Source organism: Bombus terrestris, chromosome 2 (genome assembly GCF_910591885.1).
Source record: "Bombus terrestris chromosome 2, iyBomTerr1.2, whole genome shotgun sequence".
In the NCBI taxonomy this organism is placed as follows: domain Eukaryota; kingdom Metazoa; phylum Arthropoda; class Insecta; order Hymenoptera; family Apidae; genus Bombus; species Bombus terrestris.
Window position 1 is genome coordinate 11069998 of NC_063270.1, and position 24172 is coordinate 11094169.

Genomic DNA, 24172 nt, shown 5'->3' on the forward strand with positions numbered 1-24172 from the left:
TAGACTTCCTGTTTCCTGATTGGAAAGTACGTCTCCAATCACGTGACGCGTAAAGGAGCGATATATGTACATACGCTACTTATACATACTTATTTGTCGCTTAAATCCTTCGTGCTAAAGGCAGTGCTGACTATATATTTTTGTATTCGTAGTAACAGCAAGCACCAATCAGAGAGAACCATCGTGTAACGTATTCTCATTGGATAACGTTGGATAAGAATACAAAAATCCAGTGTTATATGAAATCTATATACTACATGCTATATGACTAATGCATATATGAATAGTCAAATCACGTATTTGAATTTAATTGAAAAATACAATACATATTACATAGCATAAGAAAGATAAAGGACATATCTATGAATTGTTAATATTGAAATAAGAATAAATATGAAAACACATTTCAATAGATATCGTTATCGTTTCTTACTCGTATTAGTTTTGTAAAATCTTCATAAAAAACATGTTGATACATGATGACATTAGCTTTTTTTTTATACGCATCCCCACTTTGCACATCCATTTTAACATGTAACGCTAATACCATGGATAGTCTCGTTAGAATCCTTGAACGTAGCAAACGTTCTAACGCAATTCGCAAGACACGATTTATGTAACGTACTTTATCGAATTAATCTACACGGAATTATACATAATATACGACATTCATAATGTCCACCTTAAACAAAAGTCTTGTAGATCCCGAACTTTTCAAAATTTTTGCATTTTGGGGAAGTATACTTGCTTTAAAATTACTCGCGATGGCACCATTAACTGCACGCTACAGATTTAAAAATTTGGTACGTATACATTTCATTAATTTGCAATACAAAATTATCTATATTTATATTGTATGCGAAAACAGAAAATATAATTTTTATATCTATTCCAGGCATTTGCAAACATCGAGGATACAAAAACGTTAAAAGGATCAAAAGTTAATACCAATGATCCCGAAGTTGAACGCGTACGCAGAGCACATTTAAATGATTTGGAAAATATTCTTATATGGTATATTGTTACATTCGCTTGGTTAACCACAGGACCTTCTACATGGTTAGCTTCAATTTTAATTAGGGCTTTTGTAATTGCTAGATTTGTTCACACAGTGGCATATGCTATTTTCTCAAAACAACCTCATAGAGCACTAGCCTTTTTTGTAGGTTTTGGTATTACTGCATATCAAGCATTTAGTACTCTGTTGTACTATTTGTAATTTCAATGTTAAGATTTTATCTTTGTTTTGATATATTCTTTATTGTTTACTAATGTTGTAGTTGTTGGTAAAATATATCAAGAAATTCTATTGATTAGATTATTTGATACTTTATCCACATCAAAAGAACCTATCTATTTCCTTCATTTTTTATTATCAACTAACTTCAAAATAAATTGCAGATAACTAATATCATACATTTCATAACGAAAAAGACTTTCATTTCATAGAATGATGATATATAACGCTTAATACTTTTGTAACATAGTTTATCATTTTTTATTTATAAAACAGAATTATATTTTATGTAGAATACATTGTTACAACAAATCCAATTAATATAGATGTTACTCAATGGAAATATTTGAATAAAAACTTTATATTATTATAGAATATTTTCTAGTGTTTAATAATTTGACAAGTTAAAAAGGATATATTATCTAATTCTACAATATGTCCAGCTTGTTGAATATTTAGAAAAGATTAGTCTAATTTATTAAATGAAAATAATATGATTAAATGCCATGATTATCTTTAGAATGTACCCTAAATGCACTGGATCTTTTATTTCTGGCTTGGATACATATTCTTTGAGTAGAGAAATATTCTTTAGAAATATAGGATGTATAGTATTTGAACACAGATTTTCTTAAGAACATTATAATTTCAGGAGGTTAAATAGGTATGTTGATTTGTTCATGAATGTGTTATGATAAAGTATAAAAGGGAGAAGTAAAACAAATGTAATTATAATTTAATATACCATGATCTGATTGATTTGTTTTTACAAGCAGAACAAAAGAAGAGTGACTTTTGTGAGTTCCAACAATTATAGCCCATCGTTAGAAAATTATATCTTTTATTCTATATTATGATATAGCGTTATATTGCAAACTGAACATATGAACAAATGATAACACATGAAGTACTTAATATTATAAGTATAATATTTATAATCATTTATGAAATTGCTCAAACTCAGTTTGAATCAGCTCAAAGTCAACTCAATTAACGTGTTGAATAAAAACTAAAAAATGTAGTGTAAAAGTTAGTCAATATATGAAGCATAGATGAATATGATAAAAATATAAATATTAGTTTAATATAAAGTTACTTATAGTGAAATCGATGACATAAGTATTTAGTTATGTAGAAAATTTATATAAGGAAGAATCAAATATTAATGTTAATTTATTCCTTCTGCTTACATATTTATAATATCTATATATGTAATGTATGCAATATGTAAATTTAGAAGTCATAGAGATTCTATAGATCAAGTTCAAATGTGGAATATTACTGTTTCATAAAGGAATTATTAATTGTATTAGTAATACCTACTTACATATGTAAACATCAGCAACTTTACTATAATTACTTCTTTCATTTTTTACATTATAAGTAAGCTATTCTATCAAATTTATTCCAAATTATGTCTACTCGCTATTAAAAAAAAACAATCATATTTCTACTTGTGATAAAACGGACATATTGCACAAAATACAAAAAGAACAATTTTTATATTTTTTAATAGTATAGGTCCAAAATTTTAAAAGTTCATATTCTCTATTTTACTTTTTTCACAGGTTAAGTACACATATTTTTAATATAAACGTACGGAAATGGATATAAAATTAAAGAATGTGATAATTTTTTCATTTATTAAACTGTAAAAATGATCAAGACACACTTACCACGTTCCGTTTTTATTGGTTATATTTTATCAAAAATCATTTCTGGTCCGTATATTGCCGCGTTTATAATCTACGTAATAGAAACGATATGCGCATGGGTAAAGGTTGTTATGCGCGGTCGTCATGACGACGTTGTCTCGACGGCAATGGGCGCGGGAACGTCAGACGTCGCGATGTATCTGTGAGGTGCGAACCGCCGTCGGTGCAACGGCGTCCCGCCGTTACCGAATGTGTGCCAAACGTTCGTTCGGTTTCTTCGGAAAACAATGCGTTATCTCATTTCATACCTCCAGACGATTAGCGCCACGACACCTCAATTGGACAGTGATCGAGGAACCACTGTCATCTTCCCTCAAGACGATGATCGATATGTTGTGTAGAAACGCTACTAGGAAAATATAACTGAAAGGTGAGTGTTAATTTAACTTTTCAAACTTATCGAAATTTTCTTATCAATATTTATCAATATTCTTAAAATATTTGTAATAAAAATTATGTAGTCATTTGAAAGTGGAAGAAAAGGTGAAAAATTATGAAGTATCGTTTAAAAAGTTATATCGTTTATATTGGTTACATTTGAATACACGATATTTTAGATTCGTGAATAGCTTTTTATCTTAGAACATTTCAACTGTTTAACTCGTATGTAAAATAGAAGAAAGATCGTACGTTAAGCGAAGAACGTAAAGTAAATTCTTTTCTCCCTTTGATCCGATGTAATACAGATGCCTTTGTGCATGGTACATGAAATCGGACGTGGGTCGTCTTTGATCTGTCTTCCAGAAAGCGCAATTTCTACAGTCTTCTAGTTTCTTGAAATTTGATTCGTACAAAACTAGAAAATATCTTTACTTACATAATTACTCGTTCGAGCGTAATGAAAAATTACTATTTAACATTTGAAATTTAAATTTTGCACTGAGAGGTTATAAGACTTACACAACGCTAATGATGCTACCATACAGCCGACAGCGGTGTAATAACGGTTGCCGCTATACAGGGGCTCTACACATGATCCGATTTCCTCATATATAAGAGTAGCATTTCCTTTGAAGACCTTAAAGTGCACGAAAGTATCGATCAATTAACGCAATTAATTTTTCTTCAAAAAAACAAAAGTGAAAATAGAAACGGAGTTATTCATATTTAAACGGTAATCTATCGTGCTTATACATATATCCTCTATTACATCGTGCCTCGAATATAAGGGTGCATTCATGCGACAATTGTGATCGATTTTCATCGCATTTACTTCAACCATTCGCATTCCGAGCGTATGTGGATCGCGATATGGTCTGTTCTTTCAGTACCGCGTTCATGTACTTTCTATTGTTTCATCAATACTCTCTCTCTGGTAACCGCATCTGCAACGCTAGAGAGATATACGAGTATATGTGTATCCGTCCGCGTGGATGCGTCCTTGTATAAGCACGATCCCCGTTGTTTCGTTGATCTCGATAAAACTCTATGCGAAGAAGATAGAGCTCGCGTGTGAGGGCACTCGAGCAATATGTAGGCTAGCAGGCTGATTCCTTGCAATAGCTTTCCGAAAAATGTTAATATTGGCGAGCGGTCAATATGATTATCCGTTTAAGCGTGCATGGTACGCGGCTGATTACAAAGCGGTGGCGTATTGACCCCGTGGTTTCTGTTCCCGAGATAAGGGGACCCTTACGTGCGTGCCAATGCCGCCTGTGGTCTGCTCCGCGCGCGGTTATCGATAGCTCCCGACAGTTTTCCGTATCATATGGTCTCATCTTATGCCTGAATCAACGAACAAAATTACATCGTATCGGCTGTCATGCACCAATTCATCCCTGACCATGATTCAATTCGTCGCAAAATTAATATCAAGATCGTAATTACATTTCTATTGATATCAACACCGTAGCGGGTGACTGTCACCTTTTGTGACAACGAAATCTGCCTTGATACATATTTCTGCAGCATAAAGGTGTATGATTAATCAACGTCACGCACACTTTTCGATCAATTATGTATCATGTTTACTATTTGCTTCTCACCGTGTTTGCATCAAGTGTCCTAATTCTGGGCTCCCTTTTCACTCGGCATGACAATGACGCTTTGAATTGGGTCTGGGCAGTCTGGTTTCTCAAGTACACGAAAAAGATGATTAATTGCGTCGCGTCGCGCGTATATGGTACGATCTTACTTGTAAATGCAGATTGACAACCACTGTATAAGTCTGTAATTTAGTGTCATGGTCGTATACGGAGAAACGCGATCTGTCGTCTACTTACGTACGCGTACGGCTGGCTACGTACTCGTATCTCCGTGGTTCTTACCAACACTCTCGAATATTTATCGCGGTATTAAGAATTGTCCGCGAGGAGACTTTACCCTTGCCATGAGTAAACCGAACGAAACAGTCCATGACATCATATACATTCTGTATATGCATTCGTATCATCCCCCTACCATCTCATTCGAGACGAGATGTGAAATTGGTATGTCCGCTTATGGGCTGTTTGCCGTGAACGCAACGAGAGACGACGCCTCTTCTTGCCCCTTTTTTTCGTTATGCTTCCGATGCCGCGGGACCATCAGCTTCCTTTAACGTAAATCAATGCGATACATGGATGTGTCCTCGTTTCGTGCATCCTTATTCATTATCGTGGGATTAAAGCGATCAGTGTGTTCGAGCGTACTCATTTTTATGGTCGGTTCGCTGATGAAATTACCATCAAATTTTTCATTATACGCTCGGAAACTGCTAGTTAAACCGCTTCACGATCTTTTCATTCGGTATAATGTAATTTCGTTTGGCTTCGTTGATCACATTATTACACGTTCTTCACGCTGCACTTTATTATTTATATCGAAACACTGTTCGCTATCATGTAATTGTCACTTCGATAAAACTGATCCTTTCAGAATAACCTGCTCTGTAGCTTCTAAAGGGTCTGTCGCGCAATATGTTTTTTCATAACTGAACTGAAATTTTACATTGACGATAATTTCATCGAGAATACGAAATTTACTGAAAATTAAATATGAGAAGGTATCATGTACACCGTGCGGGCATAGAATTTATACAACAATATGCGGCAATAGCTTTGATGACTTCATGAGAGTGACGTATTTTACGTATTCAACGGTAACCATGCGTGACCGTGCGTTCGTTTCGCCTTGTGCGATACTGATGAGAACAAGGTCAAAGTGCGTTATAAGAATGATGTTCCGGCCAAGAACTTTTGAATTGGTACGTTATTATAGAAACCATCATTATTTTCTGGAAAATATCCATTGTCCATTGAATTAGGACCATACATAGAAATGCTATTTCCGTAATGTCATACAAAGCACACGAGAAACTAATATTAGACACTGTAGTTACCTAAAAATTCAACGTGCCAATACATTCTCAATCCATAGACGCGTGGCTATTATCCGAACTAGAATAATACAAAGATATCGAGGAATAAAAGGACTAGCAAAGAAGATTATGGTATTCTTGTCCGTGAAAACCGAATTTTACGAATATTTGCAAAATCCTAATTCGAACGATGCAGCAACATCTACTGATGCTTCATAAATTTCAAGTTTTGGAAACTAGGAAGATCTCTTAAAGCAGACAGAAACGAGTTTTTTATTCGAGGAAAATTCGAAAGAGGTATTTTAATTATCCACGAATGCGTTATTTTCCGAGAGAGGGCCGATACCTCGAGATCTTGAGGACGATAGAATGGCGCGCAGGGGTCGTTGTAGAGTACATCGCTTCGTCTTAGAAGCGGAATTACAAAAGTTTCCCTTTTAACGTTAATTAATAAGAGAACGCGCTGTACCGTGCTTCATTATAGCGCTATCCATTATAAAAGGAGCCAGCCGGGGCCGTCTTTCAAGTTGGGCAAGCTTTCGATTCTCCCGAGAGGGACGTGGAAAAGGATAGCCTGATTTACGCGAGGCGGTTGACTTTTTCTTCATATATACTTAACCCTGTTAACCATAAAGATCGACGGACGTCCGTGAGAAACGATCGATCTCGATCCATTACATGTAACATTGCGATACACTAGCGACTGGAAAGCGTTTCTGATCAAGGCGTCGCGGCATAACCGCGCCTTGGAATTCGATCGTGTCCTTCTTCTTAAGTAAATACGAATGGATCACGAGTGGATGCGAATTTACAAATAAATAGACCCCTTCGTTTTTGCAAAGTTTCACCTCGCCACCATATCAAGTATACTCATTCTTAACTCTTTCGTCCCAATTGTTTTTCTGTTCAGTTTTTATTCTTGCTTCTTTGAGAAAGTGACAACGCTAAACTAGGGATGCTCGTAGGATAATTTTTGATATTTATCTAATGATTTTATAATTAGGACACGCGAGTTTCGTAAATGCGTGGGTACTTTTATGTACAAATGATAATTTATAACAACATATGTGATAACTAGTAAAATACGTTGTTATTAACGTTCTTAACAACTAATTTAGATTTATAGCCTGCTGGTTTTCTAAAGGTATAGTATAAGTGTTATTTCTAATTACTAATTACCAATTCGTCATTAATTTGTACGTTCTATTGAAATTCACATACCATTACGACAAGTTGACCGAAGTGTCCAAACGCTTACAGCTTAATTATCACGGTCACTCAATTTCCATCGATATTAAAATGGAAAGAAACGACAACTATCATGCGTGAATAGCAAATGAGCAACGATTCATAGAAATGACTCATAGTTCGATAGAAGTTCCAGGAATTCTCGTTTAGTCTGCCACTTCGAAGATGAAGACGAAGAATGCACGTATTGAAACAACATATACGTAAACGTAAACGTTTGTTCAATGGCGTTTCTATTCCGAACGTGGTAGTTCCTATGTAGTATACTTGTCGGTCTCCGGATGACGCGGTCGACCGGTTACTGGTTCGCCTACGGATTTCAACGCATTCACCAAATACGGAGCATCGAAGTTGGTTTCGCGTAGCAGCGCTTGCACGGTTCCTACCCACGCCATGACCTGACGACACTTTTTACGGGAAACGCGTCGGGACGGGCGTGGTACTTTCGCTCCATAACCGAAATCGATCGTCGAGATCGAGATCAATCGTATGCACTTTGCGTCCTCGATTTTTTTCAGCAGCCCTATACCGGTCAGAAATCGATGATGTATTCGCGGAACGATCGCAAAATATTTCCTTATTAGGACCTTACGACTTTTCTCCGAACCAGCCGTGTGTCATCCCATTGTTTGATCCGTTAAGGATCATGCAATGAAATAATTTGCGAAAGTTGCGAGAACGTATAAATGATATTGTAAAAGGCAAATAGAGTAACGTATTGTTTTATTCGGATAAAAAGCGTGTTAAAATAATTGTAGGTTGTTTGGGAAAATCGTAGCGAAAGTTAAGACACATTTTTAACAAGAATTAGATATTTGCTATTTATGACGATTTCACGAAATTTCTCTTGAAAAATCTTGTCTATCTTGTCGATAATGAATCCCTTCAAACAGCTCGTTCAAGCTTCGAGAATACATATCTCGTTTCTTGCCTACGTCTTTCGAAACAGTTTTGTAAAGATCGCAATAAATAATAACGAAACTATAGTTTTATGTGACGAATGAATAATATGTACATGGAACGTGTATAATCATAATGTTAAGCTTCGAAATTGTATTATATAATTTAAATGAATTGAAATCAATTACGAACGAAATATGACATTGGCGCAACGTTGGTGTTTAATGGATTAAACAACTTGTAAAAATAGTTCTAATTCTTTGATCGATGTAAAATTGCTGTTTTCGCTAAACGTACCTCGGCGTGTTGCGTACAGGTGCTTATTAAATATGCATCCGAGCGAAAAGTCGAAGGAAAAGCGTTAAAGGCCATCAGACTAAAGAAAGAGCGTGCTTCCTTTATATCGTATGCGATACTACCTACGTAATGATTCAACGTCGATTTAGTGATCCTATCGAAGTAAAATATCGTGTGTCTCGGATTCGAAGGTCGTTGGATCGCGATCAATGCGACATCAAAGTTACGCGTACATTTATCCTTTCGACGTTTCTGCTTAACGTCGCATTTCCTGTTGCATCATAGGGTTATTTATTTTAACCAAGGACAGACAGATTCTTACTCGGTTTGTGTAATACTTAATAACAAATCAGGCAATGATGTCGCGTTTAAAGAAAGCTCATCGACGATGTAACGTCACTCTGAGGTACGTGGAAATTGTCTTTATGCAACAACGTTATTTATCCATTAACGAATAGTATGAAAAGGCCTTAGCGTACAAGAAGTTCGAATTGGTCAGAGTTGAAATCGTTATAGGAAGACAAAATAAAAAATACTAGGTTGTCCGAAAAGTTTCTTTCGTTTTATAAGAAAATAATAGACGCACAATGCTTTTTGTTTTATATTAGTTTATTGAATTATGCACGAGCATAATAATAGAATCAGAACGAAATGGAAAATAATATAAAACAGAAATTGTTGCTCATCTATTATCACTTTATGAAATGAAAGAAACTTTTCGGACAACCTAATAGATTCCGGTAACCAGTGTTTCTAATTATTTCGAAATGATTAAAATAAGATATGAAGTAAGATCGACTAAAAAATGTTGAATAAAGCGTAAATGATATTATAAAATGAAAGACCCGCTTTTATCGTACTTCTATTACAACGTGATACTTTCTAAACTTTAAATATTATAATCCACAGGCGAAACATATAAATTTCAATCGTGTGACGATCAGAATATTCATGAATTGAAGTAACCAAACGGTATTCTTCAGACAGCAGAGTACGGCGTCTTAAAACGTTTATGCTAGTTAATAAATAATAAATTATAGGGAGTCAACGAGTTGGAAACGTTCAAAGGATAGTTTGGAGATCTCGAGGCTGTCGGAAACACGGCATTGACATTGGCGATAAGTCTCCCAGGGCAAGCCAATTCCGTGCGATAAATTTCAATGTTACCGCACCTCCATTTGTATCACAGGGCAATCTAACAATAATTCCTTCAACTCTGCTAGCTCGTTAACGACATCGTCAGTGGTGCAATCAGCCACTATATCTGCGATAGTGCACGTGAAAATAATGGCCATTGCTGAGCCAGACCGACACCTCTAAGGGGAACGCGGCGATCGTGGCTCTCCACGGCCTACGTCATCGCCTGGTTTACATCGAGACATCACGAAGGACCGGTTTCTCCGAGCTATCCCCTTCTGCTCTGCCTCTCCTCCAGACACGTTCATTTCGTATTCGTGCTTATTCGCGAGCGATTTTATTTCTTCAGAAAACGAACATGTCGTATCGCGAACGATAATGCACATAATTTCTCTTTCGTCACTATTATCGTACGTAATTGCACTGCTGAGTTCTGAAAGTTCAAAGCTCGTTGACGAGGCGGTTTATCGAGAGAAACATGCGCATCCAGATCGAATGAAGATGTAAACGTAGACGACATATTTGTCCGTTTCTTAATTATGGGTTATGGAAGTGTAATTAAATTTCACTGGAGGGAAAGCTCGTTATCGTCGTGACATGAATGCGTTGAAGCGGTTAGAGAGCTTTAGAAAATGTAATTAGATAGTTACGTAGAGTTCGTAAGAATTAGAACACCTGCTGCTTTCATACGAAACGCGATGATTAGTATAAGGTATTATGGATGAATGAACGAACCTCGCGTTCATGCAAGCTTCAGTCCTAATATACGCTATCGCATATGAGCACCTGGACACTTTGGTCGATTTGTTGGAACAGTACACGAACGTTATATTAATGACGAACTAATAGCTAAAAGTAATACGGATCTCCTTAATAGAATCAATAAATAATAGGTTTTAATTATTTGTATAATCACTGACAAACTGTACGGTATAATTCGATATGCAATTCGTCCGTATCTATTGGCATCATAAAGATTTTTTAAATATTATTATAATACTTAAACAAACGACCATAGTCTTTTCTTATCTGATCCGTATCTTAGAAACTAAGTAGTCCAAGGGATAAAGAACCTACAGACACGGCTCGTGTAATCATCATAGGAGTACAAGTTTTTATCTTCAACAACGGGCCTATTCAAAGTCGTAATCGCTATATGCTTATAAATAAGAACATTGTCGTCTCTTTCTGCTTGTCTGTGACACGTTGCTCGAAAGAACAGCTACAGATTTCCGTGTATACCGAATCGTAGTAGAAGAGGCGAACGTGTTCCGGTGAACACGCTCGGCAACGCGAGGGGGCGAAAATTGCATTTGTACCTGTAACGCGACGCGCGTACGTGGTATCGTCGTCGACGTAATCTCTTACGATGGAAAGCGAAAAGAGTAAATGTCGGCTACGCTTCGGTTGCAATATCTTTCGCCGTGAAAGAAGCTGAAGCCGTACACGCGCGGCCACACACGTGAATAAAGTCGCGTCCAAAGAGAGTTTTGTTCCTGTACGTGTTTCGCCTAATGCGCCACGTCAGCCTCCGAATGAAAGAGAAAACCGTACGTGCTTTTACAGCGAGCGAACGCGACGCGTAAAAATAGAGGGTGTGCGTTTACGGGCTTTATTCGCCGCGAACGAAACAGAGCGGCTGTTTCGGTCGACGGGCCTCCATAAAATTGTTGTAAGACGGTCCAACGCTGGTAAATATCGTACGTACGTGTACAGACTGAACAGACTATGGAATTTAGCGATCGGAACGCGAAGACCTTCCGTATTTATCATTCGATATGAAAAAAATCCACAGAAAAGGTTTGGCCAGTTAGAGCTGTCGTTACACAATAGGATGAACTTGTAGCATGAACGAATCGACCATTGCATCGGTGCGCGTATTTGTAGCGCTAGATAAGTATGCGTATCGAATGACGAGAACACGAACAACTTCTTGCATCTGGATGCGAATTTTACGGCATTGGATTGTAAATGAAGTAGCGTGAGAGAAGCGGTGTGAGAGTTTATGTAATGATCAAGAACTTTTGTGATAGAATATCGGTAATCAGCGAGATACGGTTGATAGATGATTATCGAAGATTCGACGTATATAGCGTCACGTGGACGTTTAATGTATTAATTGGATCGTTTCTTAATTAGAAATTTTCTGGAATCACGAATCTAGAAATATAATAATAAAAAAAAAAAGGATCTTAGATACTTCGGTTTTAGTAACTCGTCAAATGTAAATATGATATGATTCATTTTAATTCAAATGTGAAAAGGATAGGTGATTTCTAAATAAATACATCGTCATATCTAACAAATATGCAATCTGAGCGATGAGTCAGCTCGTCTTCCGTGGTTTACAAATTAAGAATGCGAGAATATTAACTTATGTACTTTTAATAAAAGAATTTTTCTTCAACAACAACTATCCTTTTACGAGTCAACGTTCCTACGTTAACGTCGATAGGAGCTAGAACGAATTTTACGATCAGTCAAAGCAGACTCATAATTTGAAGTAGACAAATAACCGTAGAGCGTAACGAAACGTAGATAGACACGCTCGCGCTGCAGGCGGTTATACAATATTGTTGATACAGTATGTGTACTCTTCTAACGAATGCACATAAGCACGTGTATGTGCGTGGTGTATTAGCAAAGTCGTTTTTAGTCGTCTCGCGACGTTGACAGAAACGGGAAACATTCTGCTTCTTGGTAAAAATGCCACACCAGAATGAACGATTCGAGGTGAGAATTTTCGCGCAGCGAAACGCAAAACGGAGGAAAAGACGGCGAGAGAGCGTTTGGAGGTGGATTATCCTTAAAGAGGATCGGGCAAAGGCGAAGCGGGCAAAGAAGTCGAACGAGGACAAGACCCGGTTTGGGAAGAAGAAGAAGAGAGGAAGAGTTGTATCTCGCCTACTCACTCGAGAACGGTGCACAATAAGAATTGGCTAGAAGGATCGTGTGCACGCACACAGACGCGAGACACGAGCGAATACGCGGTAACATCCCACGCCGGGCGACATACGAGAGAAAAGTAGGGAGGCCGGATCGGCGTTCTCCAGGCAAAAGAGTCGTGGTTCGCGTACGTCGTGGCAATGGTAGTGACGGAGAGCAACGGTGTATGGTGTGGTCACTAGGGCCAGCGAGCCATCGTCGATGCCACATCGACTCGCGGTACCGGACCGTGAACATCAAAACGAATCTTTTCTCCCGCGTTTACCATTCTAACGGCGCGTTCTGCACCGAGGCACGCAGATTTAACACACGTATACGTTATACCGAGACACGCAGAGAACAAGAAACAAAGGGACACAGTGGAAAAGGCAAAGAGTGTGTATAATCGTTGGTATACACGGTATAATAGACCGAGCCTTGAGGGACGAAGAGAAACGAGTTTGCAAACGAGGCCGGTCGTAGTGAAGCTTCAGTCCGGCTCGAGTGATCGCCGAGTCGCGTGTTTCCTATCGTGATAGAAAGTAAACATACGGATAGTTCTCGGTTTTTGTCTATTTTCCTACAGTTTCGGTGCGCGACGCGAGTTTGCCCTTTGAATCGTTACCTCGTGTTGTTGCACTCGCATGAAAGATCGGTATACGACTGTGAATAGAAGTGAGTTAAAATGACTATACACAAGAAGACGAGTGGAAAGAGCAAGGGGAGCTCGAAGGAAGTTGCCACGACTTCTTCTAGTTCTTCGGATATGACAACCGTTGAGACGGTCGAGATGGTATCGTCGACGAGCATGGTCGAGGAAGCGACACAGATTATGGAGAGCGAATCTAGGAGCAGCGTCGTCGAGGTAACCAGCGCGAGTCGCGAGGTTATCATGGATTCCAAGGGTAACGTAATTAAGGTGATCGAGTCTGCTCCTCAGACTGTTGGTCAAAGTACGTCTACATATAGAACGGGTAAGAGTTCTCAGGACTTTATAGCGCAAGAACAGATGCAGTCTGTTAAACAGGGAAAAACTGTTCGTGACAGTCCACAAAATGTTAAGGACGTCGAGGTACGTTCGGATGGGCATCGAGGAGAAACGTTGGAACAAGTTAGTAGATCGTCCGAGAGTCGCAGCGAGTCTCGAGCAGAAACTATTCAGAAATCTATATCCTCTTCGATGGTCGTGGAAACATCGTCTTCGATGGGAGATTATTACGATCAGCTATCAAAGACGACGACTTCCAACGGTATCGTGAACGGTGATCACGTTCCTAGAATACATACGTCATCGAAATCATACGAAAGCAAACAAGCCAGTAAAGAAACGTACGAAGAGACAACCAAGGATGGAAAAACGTTCGCGAATATCTCGAGGATCCACGAATCAGGTGAAAAACTCGATGACAACGGTAGAGTAACAGCCACTCAGAGTCGTATCATTGACAAGGAGACCACGGTCGTACCCTCGGACGTAGGTCGAGTTAAACATACGGATGATGTCAGAATAGCCAGTAACAAGGTCATCCTCGATTCTTCCTCCAACGCCACTGTTAGCGAAAGCACCGCGAAGAGCAGCGTAAAAGCGGACAAAATTAGCGACGTTGTCACGCGGTGCAACAAACCCGGCCAGTCTACGTGGGATGGCACGTTTATTAGCGAAAGTCCGGCTAAAGACAAGGACGTCTCGAGAAAAGTCGATACGTCTCGAACAGACCGGGACAGTATAGACAAGGCAAAAGTAGATCGCTTGGTGTCCAAAGTTAACACCGATAATGTACAAGAGAGCATGTCGAGCATTGAAATCTCTGAGAGTTCGTTTATCGATCAGCGTTCATCGTCGACGGTAATACAGGACTCGAAAATTATCATCGACGAGGGTCGTTCTAGCTCCACTAACATCGAAAGTTTTGATCGAAATGTTAACTCGATCGGTCGCGACATTCACAAACAGGTTTCTGAGGATACGATCGATTTTGCCGGAGGACAGAGGCAAGTTACGACGGAAGTACACTCGAAAGGATCGACTCGATACACGAAACCTGGAGAGTCTACGTGGGACGGTACATTTATGGTCGAAAAAACACCAGAAACAAGAAAAAGGAACGTGTCAGATGCTTCTGTCTTTCATCATCCTGGTGGAGATAATGTTATAGAATCAACACAGAGAACGGATTTCAAGGAGAAAAGTTCTGACGGATCTTACGAAAAGAAATCTTCGAACGTTGTCCACGTGGTACAAGGCGGCACGGACTCTTCGAGGTTCATTTCGGAAGAACGCAAAGATGTCACGGAGGAAATTTACATCGATGGAAAACCTGTTAGTAAAACGGAGCTTTTAAGAGACAGATCGTCGTCTACTAGAGGAGGAAAAATTACGAGACCCGGTGATTCAACGTGGAACGGACAATTTGTATACGAAAAGCCACAGGATGGCGGTAAGAAATTATCGAGTGACAAAACTGTGGTTAGAACGAGCGCGAAAAGACACGATTCCGTGGATGTTCAAGACGTCACGGAGGAGCAGAATATCTCCAGTATGTCAGAGTCTGTTTCGTCTTCGTACGTCGTGGAATACGCTACATCCACCGACGAGAAGAAAAAAACTAGCGAAAAGGTGACCTCTGTTTCTGAAATAATTATAGAAGAAGATTCCGGAGATGGAGGTTCTCCTCGACGATCAACTCCAGAAAAATCAGTTACCCGTGACACTACTTCGCGATGTTACAAACCTGGCCAATCTACTTGGGATGGCAGTTTCATTTACGAAAAGCCGCAAGTTCATGAACGTCGAAAGCCGGATAGCCGAAGGCCGACCGATTCCATCATCATTCGCGACGTTACAGAGGACAATTCGATAAACGAGGCGGAAATTTCATCAACGGCGTACGTAGTCGAACATTCATCGAGTCAACAGAGTTTCACCGATGTCAAAGATTCTAGTTTATCTTCCGTACACGAGACGATTGTTTACGATGTGCAACCTGCTCGCCAAGATCGTCCATCGAGCAGAACATCGAGTAGACCAGAAACTCCTGACAAAACACCTAAAGGAAGAGATACCAGGCTTACCAAGCCTGGTTCGTCGACCTGGGATGGAACTTTCGTCATGGAGAAATCGCCAGAAACGAAAAGACCGTCTAGCAGAGAATCCGTTGATAGACCGGCAGATAAAATTCGACCTGAACCAAGAGAAAGTCCAATACCGAAATCGAGAAAGCACATCAGTGACACCACTTTGGATATTCGTGATACTTCTCAGCAAGTATCTACTAGTTCAGAAGTTTATAGCAATTCCATTGTATTGGAACAGTCTACCACACACGAGAGCTATACCGATTCGTCGAACGTGGATTACTCCACGAGTTCCGTAGAGACAGTAATTGTTCGTAATGGCGTTCCAACGACGATACAGAAGTCTGCGACGATCGATGATAGATCTAAGAGTCCCGAGAAGAAAGCTTTGGAACATAAAGGGTTGCAACCAGAAGACTCCAAGTCGCCTGACAAACGTCCTAAGAGCCCCAGTAAAACTGACAGCTCTTTTAGACCGTCCAAACCAGGTGCTTCAACGTGGGATGGTTCGTTTGTTTACGAAAAACCCGCGAAGAAGCCTACCGATAAGAAACCATCGACAGACGTCTCACGTCGTCCTACCGATGAACGAGCTCCCATTCGAACGTCGCCAGTAGATAATGGAAAATTGCCAGAAGATAAGAAACCGACTTATCTCACTGAAAAATCTATCACTTTATCGGACACTACAATGGAGACTTCTGAATTTGTCACGTCGACGATGCTTGAACGAACTCTGGCTTCAGATTCCGAAGTTTTTGATTCGTCCAAGGTCTCTACAACGATATTTCATGAAATCGACGATAAGAAACGCACCACAGATACCGAAAGAGAACTTCGAAGAGAGATTTCTCGATCACCATTTGGAAAACAACCTGAAGACGGGAGAAAGTCTCCTGAAAGACGTCCTAAGAGTCCTGAGAAAGGTCCGGTGGATAGATCTATGAGACCGACTAAACCAGGCGCGTCAACTTGGGATGGTTCGTTTGTATATGAGAAACCACAAGATCAGAAGAAGAAACCGACTGACCAACAGAAGGAACCAGTAGACGAAAAAAAGAGACCAAAAGAATCTCCCATAAGAGATGAACCTAAAGACAGACCAAGTTCTGTCGTGCCGAAAGATGATACCACGAAAATTTCAGTCGTGAAACATGATATGACGGACACCAGGGAGGATGTCATGGATATTGATATAGTTCAGAAATCTTCTTACGTAATCGATCAATCGTCGTTCACCTCGGTGCAGGACGTTCGCAACGTGTTAGAGGAACGTGTCATCAGCGAGTTTACAACGGACACGCGTAAAGATGTGGTGAGTAACGACGTGTAACTATTGGTCAATCCTTTGGTTTCTTAAGGAAGGAAATAGATTGGCGGAGGTTATTCTTTGAAAGATAATCGCGTTTCATTTAAACGATGCTTCCTTATGCTTTTATGAAATCAAGATCTTGCGTAAAACTTGGTTTAATCATAGTACGTAAGGATGAAATAATAGTCATATAAGAGTACGATAAATCGTCGTATAGTAGAACTTTGATTATTAGGACATTGATTAATGAATGAACGAATGATTGATTACCAGAGCATCTATATATGCGCGATACCGTGTAAATGTTTTCGGTCATTAACAATTATGATTTCATAATGGAAATTTACCATACTTTTAGCAAGTATTTCCATAGTTACAGATAGCGTTATATAGAAACGAATCTTTAGATATTCCCCTTCATGGCGCTGTATTCGACAAAAATGAATTACAAAGACTGCGCATGTGTCGTGATTATACAGTTTGGATAATTAAAATTCTACTGTAGTAGCAAGGTATGAATAAATCAGAGAATCAAATAAGGAAGGATAACGGTAAGAACGAGGATCTTTCAAGTTCTTTCAAGTTCACGAATAGGAAAAGAATTTTATTGGCTGACTTTTCTCTGTAAATAAATATCAGTAGAATGCGTGAGTTCGGCAGAGTGTAGCGAATGATATAATCGAGTTACCGATGTTTCAAGGGAAATAAAATAAATACAAAGACAGTCGCGGAAGAAGTTCGTCGAGTACTTTCACTTCCAAACCAGGCGAAGGTCGTAGGTTCTCGCGCGTTATTCGGTTAAAAATAAAGTTGACGTAATCTAGCGATCCAGCAGAACCACCGAGAGAAACATGGAGAGCGAGGAGAATGCTTGATACAGGGTCAATCTGCAATGCGAAAAAGTTGAAACTCTTTTTACAATTCCAATTGCCAAAATATCGCGATGCTTCGTACTCACGATGTTTCATAACGATTCCTCTTTCGTAAGACGATATGCGCTGGTTTACAGTAACGTGCTTGTTCCATTTTATGTTATCGATATTCTTCGACGTACATGCAAAAGGCTGTTCTGTCTTGAAGGACAGTTGCAGTGTTAAAAAAATATGGAAAAAAAGAATTGTATCTGTGTTTCACGCAGTGTCTCTCCTCATGACTAATTATAGTACCACATTATGCAGCGTCCTCTGCAATCACGGAACGCGTCGAAAACATTTACGTCTTTGCCGATAAATCTTGCTTGCGTTTCAATTAACACCAATAACAGCGTCGAACAGCTTGCACGACGCGATGTACGATTTACTTTATCTCACGACACGTAGTCAAACTCATTGCTAAATAACATTTCCTAATGAAAATGAACAACTGTTTGGACGATTCGATTAATCGTTTATTTCGTCATCTGGTTAATGTAGTATGTACTTGAACGTATTCGAACACTTGGGTGAATTTATAGTACGTGAATTGGACCGAAGTGTCTAAACTAATGATCAATTAGTAGCTAGAAACAACGTTAACTATCTTTTTATGGAATTACTAAATTATAAATTTAAATTATTTATTAAAAAACATGGCAATAATATATTTTACTATATACATGATATACCACGTAAAATTTTTACGAATATGTTAGATGCGTTATGCGAAACTTTCTGAAATTTCATTAAAGTCGTAATGACGCATGTCCATTGTGATGATATCGGTCAAATGTGAAATCAGTTTAAAAATATCATGGAAGGTTTCTATAAGTATCAATATACTTTCTGTCTGTCTTAAATGACGTAAATTTGAACGCTCAATCAATTTTACAGCCTCACTTCTGCCACCGACAGCACTTAATCGAAACACCGTGATTTCGTTTTCATTGCAACATTCGCGACACACCGTAAATATTTCCGTTCGCGGGCTGGTGAACGTTTAGCCTGATGCAGGAACCGGCCGCATAATGATTTTCTTGCTCGGAGCACTTTCGAGCGCCGCAATCCCCGAGGCAAGTAACGTTCACAGCACGACAATTTCAAACTCCACGGCAGTAAACAGTTATTAACTCGATCGAGTAATACCACGATGAAACGAGTATGAATATATCTGTTCGTGCATTTGGCTAATAAGAGGCAACGGAATACCAAGTGACGTATGCCGCGTGCACGCAATTGCAATCACCTGCTATCGACTTCAATCGAGCATATGTAAAGCGATAATAATTGGCATCGAGCGTGGCCAAGTTTGGAAGTGATCTCATCTCGATTTTCGCTTCGTTTTAAACTCTGATCGACCGACCGAGTTCTACGTTTGCGAACCTCGATCTGTCCGTCAATTCGTCACGCTCGTCGTTTAACTGGTTTGCCAACCTTTGACCCGGTTCCTTCGTCTCGCGTTTCGTTCCTTTCCTCGAGCGCCTCCAACGAACAAGACAGTTGTTACATGTTATGAAAACGATTGCGATTAATAATGGGACCAAGTTCAATACGAAGATGATAGTCTTCGCAGGGATGACATTTTTTTATTTTGTTTGTTTTTTATAGGGAAACAGTTTTAACATTCAATACATTGTCAATGGATCGTGTTTCTGAATTATTTGATATTGAAACTGAACGTGTGTCTTTCCATTTTCTTTGTAATGATCGAAGAATCCGAATACTTTTGAACGTTAATGTACATTATACATTGTGATCACATGTATCTTAATCACCTGCGATAGCCTTTGACGAACACACGCGATACGTAACAAACAATCACCGTGAAACACAGTGACCAAGTTTGGAAGTGATGTCATCGGCCGTTAAACGCGAAACCAATTGTATTTCACGCCACAATCATCTCGGTTCTTCTTACTTGCTTCTATATTGAATAGTCATGATCGCCTGTCACATGATTCAACATTTTACGCATAGACAGATAAGTAACGTATTCACCAGTGCTTAACAACATTCCTGTATAATCGAAGCAGAACATTTCGATTGCGTTGAATTATCAATGCCCAAACGTGAATGATGTCATCGTTTACGAGCTCCAACCAGCGTATAACGAATGGAATTCCAAGAACATATACCGTACCTGCTCGTGTAACCTTGCTTAGGTTGATAATGCCAGTTTTTCAGTAACACATTATCAAACGAGAATCTAGCTGTAAAATTTATGAGCATTCGCGCCACAAAATGTAAACATCGTGCACAGATCGTTAGATTTGCGAACGTCCATTTGCATCGTGTAGCAACACATAAAGATATCCTTTCGGGCATCAACTAAAGTCACGTTGTACTCTTTGATTATTTTCATATTTTTCATTTATTTCACGTAATCGGTATTCACGCGTGCAATAGCAATCATTCGTGAAGAAAAATATATGATCTTTGTTTAAAAAGCCTAGATCTAATCTGCTTCGTGATGTACAGAGGCTGACGAAACTATTTTATCAATATTTTATGTATGTTACGTAAAATAATTTTTAATTTCATCAGTACTGAGATCCAAGTGACATAATTATATTAACAAAGTTTAAATAGTCGAATAGTTCAGTACCTGAAAACGTAAAATAAATGTTGAGATAAGAAAAATGAGAGTTACAAGATTAGATATTCGTTACTATAACATAGAGTCCGTAAAATTTACATACATAGTTAAGTAAGTTAACAGTTACATTAATTAACGTCGATGTATTTAATGAGACTACTTATAGCATTAATTATATTTAATTATTTCGAGATAGATTTCAACTATGACGATGAGAATAATAATATAATATTACGAACTATGATTATATTATATATATTATAATTGTATAATAACGTGCGTTATAAGAAACATTTTGAAATTCCACTCGCACTCTAATGAAACCCGATAATTATCACGAATGCGATGAAGCTCGAAAGAAGTTTGAGAATATAGATAGAAGCCACATCATATTCAGTACGTGCTTCGATATTCAATGGGGCCATTTTTAATACTTATTGTTACGTTTCAAATAGCCGTATACTAATTTTTTGCTTTCAGTCTTGTAACTTGTACCTGCTGCATTTATTTTCAGATTAATTTCGAATTTGATCCATATGATCGCGAAAGTCGTGTCTCGCTACAGTATTAATGAAATTTCAAAATATTTTATATAATACACACAATATGTACATGTACTTCCGTTATTCCTGACTTTCGTCTTATTTTGAGCCATAGAATTTCTCTGATTTCACTTATACCATACCGCCAATTTAAGCTCACGGTGTATGAGTATTCGAAAAATATAATGGTCGTTCTTCGATTAGAAACACGCGTTAAAAGAAGAAGAGGAAGAAAAAGGTTAGAAAGTATCGAAAATTAAAAAACGGCCTGAAGTTTGCATGCGATGCGAGAAATTCTCGCTACGAGAGAAAAAACTGACGAATCTGATCTTGGCAAAGTGGATTGAAACTTTGTGAAAGCGCAATCTCCAATCTTCAGCAAGACGATAAAGAGAATCTTATTTTGGATCCTCTTATCGACCTGATTTTTCGTAAAACACCGTATTTTTCGATGAAATTTTTCATGCGCCGTGCAAAAGAAAGTTTAGAACAATTTTCAGATTAAACGAAATATAACGATCCACGAAAGCAGTTGAATGTCTTACTATAGAAAACTTTTCTGGATATATTATGCGTATAATACAGAACTTCTTGTAACTTCATTAGCAGATAATAGCATGTGATTACTATGATTATACTGATAAGGTTGGATATCAAAACAGATTTGCTGCAAATATACACAGGTCACGAAAATACCTTATATAACATAAATAAATAGTAGCGATCTCTGTCGTCTTTCAGTCATGATATCTCGTAATTTTTGCATCTTTCTAACGTTAAAACATATCTTAATTTCGACGAAGATATAACAAAATTATTACAGTACGCATCATTATTTCTCTTTCCAATTTTGATGTAGAAACGTAGAATCTTTTATTTTTTTTTTTTTGTCAAAATGATAGCGAGATTGAGATATAAATGTTCGGGGATTGCAACCGGATTAAATTTTTCGAGATTGACAGGAAGATTGACAGATATAGTGACAAGGTAATATTAAAAATATTGCTAGGTAATAATAATTTGTATAAGATCCTGTTACAAATGAATTTACAGATCCCATTTCCTTTTTCAAATTGGAATTTATCTATTTACATAAAAATATTCTATGAGCGTTCAAATACTTTCGTCAGTCACACTGTATATCGCTTTATGGTTCATAGAATAATCGATATGGAAGTCTAGTTACGTGGAGATAGATTCTATCGATAGCGTTGATTCGTTTGGTAGCCGTGACATCGGTTTCGAGGTCTCGTGGTGGTCGATGAAATACTTGGCACTCGGTTCTCTCTTCACACACACACATACACGCATATCCCTGTGAATATCAATTTCTTCCATCGTGGCGGCAAGCAGGGTAAATTCAACAGGTATACATACGCCGAGCGAAATTCAACCGCCGCTCACGGCGAACCTTTTATTTTCTTTTCCATCCAATTAACGTAACAATCGAAACCGGACTCTTTGAGCGTCTTTAACGAGAACACTGGAGTTAATTGCATGCACGCTCCGCTCTGACTCTGACCGATTTAATGACGCCAATTTCGAGCCTTCGGCTTTCTTTTTCATCATGGAACGATCCGCGTCGCTATAAATGGGTTTTTTCGGACCACCTAAGAAACTACATTAGAGCAACGATATTCTCTATCGTAGACCATGGTCATTCGATCTGTTAGGAAATTTATGCGACCACATGTCGGGGTATTATTAATAATACTTGCAGGATAGATTTGTCTGAGTCGATTATCTTTTGGTGTATTACAGATCAAGAATACCGCACTCCAGCTACTGTAGACGACAGTAGAAGTTTCGAAACCATCTAACGGTGATTTGTTTTCTATTTCTTATCAAATTTGTTTGTTGTGTACGCCGTGACAAAAGATGTTAGCAAATAAATTGGCACTGCAATAAGCAAAGAGCTTATAGTCGAACAGTTTCATTGTATTCTTAATGTTTGGCATTGCGAGAATCTCTACAACTGCTCCAACATATTGTTGTTTTTCGACTAATTCGGTCACTAGTTATATTTCGTGCTATTTTCGTGGGAAATTACCATTTTACGATACAAATGGTAAAGTTCGACAACGACTAGACTCGACAACGACTAATTGTAATAAGTAGATCGGCCGATTTTTATGAAATGCCGCATTCTTATGGGCATAATTGAAAAAGTCGGACCTACGTAGAAATTCGTTTCGTTCGTTAAAAATTATCGAGAGTATATTCTGAATATTTTACACGTGATCGTTGTATCTTGGCTCTGGAAATAACCTAGTGTTCATCTCAAACATGGTACGGAATTTCTCGTCGCGTGACGACAGGTGTCCTTCTGAAAGTAGGTGCAAGGAGCCCTGTTTTCGATTGTTCAACGTGCAAACAGCCGCTGACGGTGTGGTGTATTTTGCCTGCATCCAGGCACGCTTTAGTCGGCGTATACACAAACTCGCATAATCGTGTTCCCTCGACTCGTGCTGTTGCTACGAGTTTGCTTCACGCTGTACTCGTTCGCTTAACACGTTACTATCTGGAAAGTTGCAAAGAGCTTTCGACAGGAAAACTCGTCACGAGCCTCCCGAAAATCCAAACTGATTTAACTTCTGCTTTTGATAATTTCTTAATTCCATCATATAGCTACACGATTAGCCACGTGTACGTGTTTGTTGTTCATGTTTTATTTAATTACACGATCGTCAGTGACTAGAACGAATAGGATGATGACGATGATTATCGTGCGGGTCGTTCAGGGCCCCCCTATGAAAATCGTTGAAAATTGACCCGATAAATGACAAAAGTTCTCTTTGTTACGAACTTACGGCCGAAAGGCGGCGCACAGGACCGCTTTACGTTATTAGCGAATGTTACTTGCCTTGTTATCGAATTACAACGTTAAGCCGAACGTACGTGCCTGCCAAGTACAATGATCAACGCTAACGAACCGAAAAGAGGTATACGTGAAGCTATTTCAAAGTTACAGAGGCT

The 24172-nt window shown here is 38.5% G+C and overlaps 2 protein-coding genes and 2 long non-coding RNA genes across 6 annotated transcripts in view; 2 read left to right on the forward strand and 2 right to left on the reverse strand.

Annotated features, from left to right (window-relative positions):
* The first annotated feature begins 490 nt into the window (after positions 1-490).
* On the forward strand, positions 491-1316 carry LOC100652331 (microsomal glutathione S-transferase 1). The gene is made up of 2 exons (XM_003402608.4): positions 491-803; positions 896-1316. Exons 1-2 carry the CDS (start codon positions 675-677, stop codon positions 1217-1219), a joined length of 453 nt encoding a protein of 150 aa, XP_003402656.2. The 5' UTR covers positions 491-674; the 3' UTR covers positions 1220-1316.
* A 2019-nt stretch (positions 1317-3335) lies between these two features.
* On the reverse strand, positions 3336-6437 carry LOC110120129. 3 transcript variants are annotated; one of them, XR_007227511.1, is made up of 4 exons: positions 4938-6437; positions 4780-4854; positions 3853-4677; positions 3336-3748 (listed from the first exon to the last, which is right to left on the reverse strand). It is a non-coding gene; the product is annotated as an uncharacterized LOC110120129 (long non-coding RNA). The 3 variants fall into 3 exon arrangements; XR_007227508.1 differs by having other exon boundaries at positions 3853-3970; positions 4589-4854; XR_007227507.1 differs by having other exon boundaries at positions 3853-4854.
* A 6458-nt stretch (positions 6438-12895) lies between these two features.
* The window catches only part of LOC100650708 (titin), a 38283-nt gene continuing 27006 nt past the window's right edge, over positions 12896-24172 (forward strand). The window contains exon 1 of the mRNA XM_048413897.1: positions 12896-17147. Within this exon, the coding sequence (XP_048269854.1) occupies positions 13443-17147 (3705 nt within the window). The 5' untranslated portion in view covers positions 12896-13442. The remainder of the gene's footprint in view (positions 17148-24172) is intronic.
* LOC125386914 lies at positions 17728-19430 on the reverse strand. The gene is made up of 2 exons (XR_007227500.1): positions 18103-19430; positions 17728-18031 (listed from the first exon to the last, which is right to left on the reverse strand). It is a non-coding gene; the product is annotated as an uncharacterized LOC125386914 (long non-coding RNA).

Excerpts from the sequence above, each read along its gene's own strand:
- LOC100652331 (XM_003402608.4), top strand. The coding sequence starts at position 675 with ATGTCCACCTTAAACAAAAGTCTTGTAGATCCCGAACTTTTCAAAATT. Across the intron at positions 804-895 it reads GCTACAGATTTAAAAATTTG|GCATTTGCAAACATCGAGGA; the intron begins GTACGTATACAT and ends TATCTATTCCAG.